The sequence below is a fragment of the Vigna radiata genome, chromosome 1 (assembly GCF_000741045.1).
Source record: "Vigna radiata var. radiata cultivar VC1973A chromosome 1, Vradiata_ver6, whole genome shotgun sequence".
Taxonomy (NCBI): Eukaryota; Viridiplantae; Streptophyta; class Magnoliopsida; order Fabales; family Fabaceae; genus Vigna; species Vigna radiata.
The window spans coordinates 2,966,781-2,971,025 of record NC_028351.1 but is presented as its reverse complement, the minus strand read 5'-3'; the positions used below and the strand labels follow the sequence as shown (position 1 = coordinate 2,971,025).

General features: G+C 34.5%; 1 protein-coding gene across 1 annotated transcript; it reads right to left on the bottom strand.

The window, feature by feature from the left end:
• Positions 1-589: 589 nt before the first annotated feature.
• On the bottom strand, positions 590-3,608 carry LOC106774650 (homeobox-leucine zipper protein HAT7-like). The gene is made up of 3 exons (XM_014661695.2): positions 3,085-3,608; positions 2,194-2,582; positions 590-1,144 (listed from the first exon to the last, which is right to left on the bottom strand). Exons 1-3 carry the CDS (start codon positions 3,212-3,214, stop codon positions 815-817), a joined length of 849 nt encoding a protein of 282 aa, XP_014517181.1. The 5' UTR covers positions 3,215-3,608; the 3' UTR covers positions 590-814.
• Between the last annotated feature and the right edge of the window lie 637 nt (positions 3,609-4,245).

Genomic DNA, 4,245 nt, shown 5'->3' with positions numbered 1-4,245 from the left:
CATCCCATGATTCCAAAGCACCAACATCAAATAAAATATACACTTATCTATCTATCTGCTTAAACAATGCCACCAGAGAATCCTATTTCCATCTGTGGCCCCATTCTACATTCCAGACCTGCAAATCCACTTAGGGCCACGTACATCTCTCTCTCTCTCTATATATATATATATTGACCATATACACTATATGGTATATTGTTTAAACCTAGCAAAAAATATATTTATTCTGCATAACTCTAAAGTTAATGTAATAGGAAAGAAGCTGCAAACACCAAGCAGATTTAGATCTAATTAATAAACAATTGTGTTTGAAATCAAATGTATAAACAGATCACAGACGTCTCTCTCTCTCTCATTTTCTATCTTATCATACTGATATCTCAGAAACAGACACATTAAATGGTTTTTCATGTCACATATAAGTTCTTCTTATCCTGTTAAAATAGAGACTAATTTTATTCGTTTTAATTAATAAGTTGATTTTATAATATGTAAGCGCGTATATTAATCCTTACATTAATCCATTAAATTACATAAATTTGTTTAAATTTTGATTTTGAGTATAATTATGTTTAGAGAGAGAGGAAGAGAAAAAAGATGCTCTACTATTCAAAGTTCACCACCTCTCTTGATCATGACTCAAGTAAATGTGTTCAAACTCTTTATACACCAATCTACATCATAAGCATAAACCGAAAAACTGGTAGGGAGAAAGAAAAAAAGTTGAGCTAAGCCTAATTAATGAACTTAATTACTTCTCACAACCTTTCAACTTCAAATCATTTATAATATCCAAAATCAAGTTTTTTGATTAATGAAACTGGTGCTGCTGCTCGGTCCAGGGCCAAAAATTCTGCTGCTCATCAATGTTGTGGAACATGTTGCAGAAGCTTTCATCTTGGAGATCTGATCTTGATGAGCTTTGGAGGAGTTGAGTCATGGTTGTGGGCTTGTGGGAAGTTGGTAGAAGGCTTTTTCCATTCTGAGAAGACACAGGACTGTTCATCACTGGTGTTCTTGAGAGGTCCAAGTTGATTTCTGAACTGTTGTTGCTTCCATTGCTCCAAGAACCCTCAGTGTCTTTCTTGTGGCTAACTACTGTTCCGGTTTCACAGCAGTCCCTATTTTTCAGACTTTGTAGCTGCAAACACCACACAGTAAAAGTGTAAAACCAAAACTGTGTGTTCATGTCTTAGTTTCATCTCAGGTTTTGATTCCATGTGAAGGATCAAATGCAACCTTGTCTTTTTCATAGCTAGCAACATGGAACAGTTATAACACAGAGTTTTTCAATGGAAAAAGGAAAGCAAACATTACTGTTAATTCGCAGTTCTCAGTTCTGACACTGTCACACTGACACCTCCCGAGAATGATCAACTCAATCAACAAAAACAAGTTAATCATGGAACCAAAATCTCTTTAAAATTAGTCCCTAATCATCATAACACAATCAGTGAAATGGAGTTTTCTCACTAAATTACGGGAAAAACCAAAACTCAAAAGTAAAAAGAACAAAAGACCCTCTTATAGTTAAAACACATATCTATGCATAAAAGACTAGCTTTCTTTTTTCAAACATGAAAAAAAGATCAATTTCATCCATTGTTTAGGGAAAAGGAAGCGCACTGAAACGGCTAAGAGGACCTTTACAAAATTTAGCTAAATCATATATACTCTAGAAAATAAAACTGTGGCTGGAATAAACCAGACAAAGAACAAAACTCCATTCCTTTCTTTACAAAATCCAATTTTAACAATTCAACACCAGACAATTGGATTTTGGATTCACTTCAAACTCTATTAAGATTACACGGTCGTTTAATCATATTCTGAATCAAGATCAGGACTCAAAGATTACCAAATTAACCCCCCAAGATCTCAAAAACTTCAAGCTCACATTTCTCAAAGACACACAAAGTAACCTTAGTCAATGACTAGTCACAAACATGGTATCGAAAATAATAAAACTTGGATGCAGTTCTTTAAGTAATTTCGATAGTATTTTTTCAATCAGAATTGAAGCTCGGCAAGAAATATCATCTGATTAATCTGAGTGTAAGTTGTTTTTCAGATTACTGGAACTGAAATTCCAATTCTGATGGGAGAGCAAGATAAAAGAACTGCGTCTAAGTTTTTTGTGTTGAAAACTGAAGAATAAATACAGAAGCTGCGTATGATACCATTGATTACCTCTGCATGTAGCTTCTGATTCTGAGCCTTGAGGGAGTCATTATCAGCTTTCACAGCTTCAAACTGCTTCTTTAGAACTTCATACTCCTTCTCAAGCTGCTTGGTCTTCCACCTTGCTCTCCTATTCTGGAACCATATAGCGATTTGCCTCGGTTGAAGCCCCAAAGCCTTGGCAAGCTGCATTTTTCTCTCAGGCTCAAGCTTGTTCCCCAACTCAAAACTCTTCTCAAGTGCCTTCACCTGCTCCAAACTCAGCCTCTTCTTCTTCTCCCCTAGCTGAGATCCATCATCTGACAACTCGTCGTCTCCATGCACTTCATCGCACTTGTTCTCTATGCCTGAAAACGACATCGATCGCTTCATCATGAAACCTGCACCTGCACCACCCCCTAAACACCACACAGAATCAACACCAACATACTCAATATAACAACAACACAGCCTTTCTTTACCTAAAAAGAAAAACTTATCTTTTATCAGATGACCCGTATAATCTTTCAAAAAATCATATACCCAAGAAGATCAAGATTCTAAAAACCAAGCCATGATTTCAAAGTTTCTAAGATCTTACATAACCACAAAGAAACTGCGCCTGTAGTTCTATGGGCTACATTTATCAGGAATCACAATCAAACTGCAATTATGCATACACATAAAGGTTTCAAATTGTGTTAGCTATCACAGTTTCATCAAGAATATTCTTGATATTACAGATAAAAACAGTCGATGTGGCTGAAATCACAGTCATGATACAATAACATAGAACAGAAAAGCTTTGACGCTGCAGGTACAAACGGTTTTGTATGACCTTGATATACATCAACAAGTACAAGAGTTGAGATGGAATTAGAGGTGTAGAGAGGGGGGATGAGTGAGTGAGTGTGTGATTACCTTGAAAGTGATGGGGTGGAAAAGAGGGGAAGGCGTTGAGAGAGGAAGAGGTGGAGCGTAGGTGGAGTTGGTGGTGGTCATGATCTTCATGGGTTTGGAACATGAAGGTGTGAGAGGGAGGGAAGGCCATGGTAGAAGAACAGGGTGTTGTGGTGTTGATGTTGTTGGTGTTGTGATGTTGTGAGTAGTATTATGATTCATTCATGCAAGGCTTTAGGAGGGTGACAGAATGAAAGTCTCTTTGTTGATGCGTTTGGCTGAGCTTGTTGTGTTTGGTAGAAGGGTTTGATGAAGAGGGTGGTGGCGATCACAGGAGTTTGGCTCTCACTCTCATGGTGACAGAGTTTTCAGAAAGAGGGATGGTGATGATGATAGGTATGCAGACCGAAAGACAGCGATTTTTAGGCTGAGAGACAGACAGCAGAGAGAGAAAACATCATAATAAGAGGTGTAAAAGCAAACTATGAAATGCTAGTATACATCAAATTCATATATTAGACTTTTCATGGACCCATCTTCTCTCTCTTCCTTCATTTTTATATCTAAATATATATTTATACACTCACATACAAACTCTACATTCATATCATTTATGCAGTAACAGTTTTACATAAACAGTACACATTCATATCATTTTTATCATTAATTTAAATAAACTTTATATATTATTATTACTTTATATTTATATGAAAAGTTATTCATATAGTTAATTTAAGTAATTATAACTAAAAAAAAAGTAAAAATTGTAAAGGAAAATGAAATGAAGGTTAAATTATAAGTGAGTCTTTAATTTTTATTTCACGGATTTGTTCTTTTATTTATTTTTTCGTAATGTTAACATTAAATTTCAAAGTTATCAAATTTAGCTCAATATTAACATTGTATACGTTTTTTTATAGTTTAAAATAAATCTTGTTGTAACATCATATTATCGAAAATTAAGAATCTGTAAATGCTAACATAAAATAAAATGTAAGCAAACTTTGAACCTTTCAAATGATTTTCTATCTCAAAAAACACTACTTATTTTTATGGGTAAAGCTTTATAAGGAAAATATAGTAAAAGAAGACTAAATTTGAGGAAAAAAAACAACAAAAATTATATAAATATGCTTCAATCATGGTTCGGATACAATTAAACTATAAAATTTTAAATTAATA

What these genes read in the sequence shown, in the direction of transcription:
- LOC106774650 (XM_014661695.2), bottom strand. Translation starts at nt 3,214, where the DNA reads ATGGCCTTCCCTCCCTCTCACACCTTCATGTTCCAAACCCATGAAGAT. An exon ending in TCCACCCCATCACTTTCAAG is followed by an intron (nt 2,583 to 3,084) that starts GTAATCACACAC and finishes TGTGGTGTTTAG; the next exon opens with GGGGTGGTGCAGGTGCAGGT. An exon ending in ATCAGAAGCTACATGCAGAG is followed by an intron (nt 1,145 to 2,193) that starts GTAATCAATGGT and finishes TGGTGTTTGCAG; the next exon opens with CTACAAAGTCTGAAAAATAG.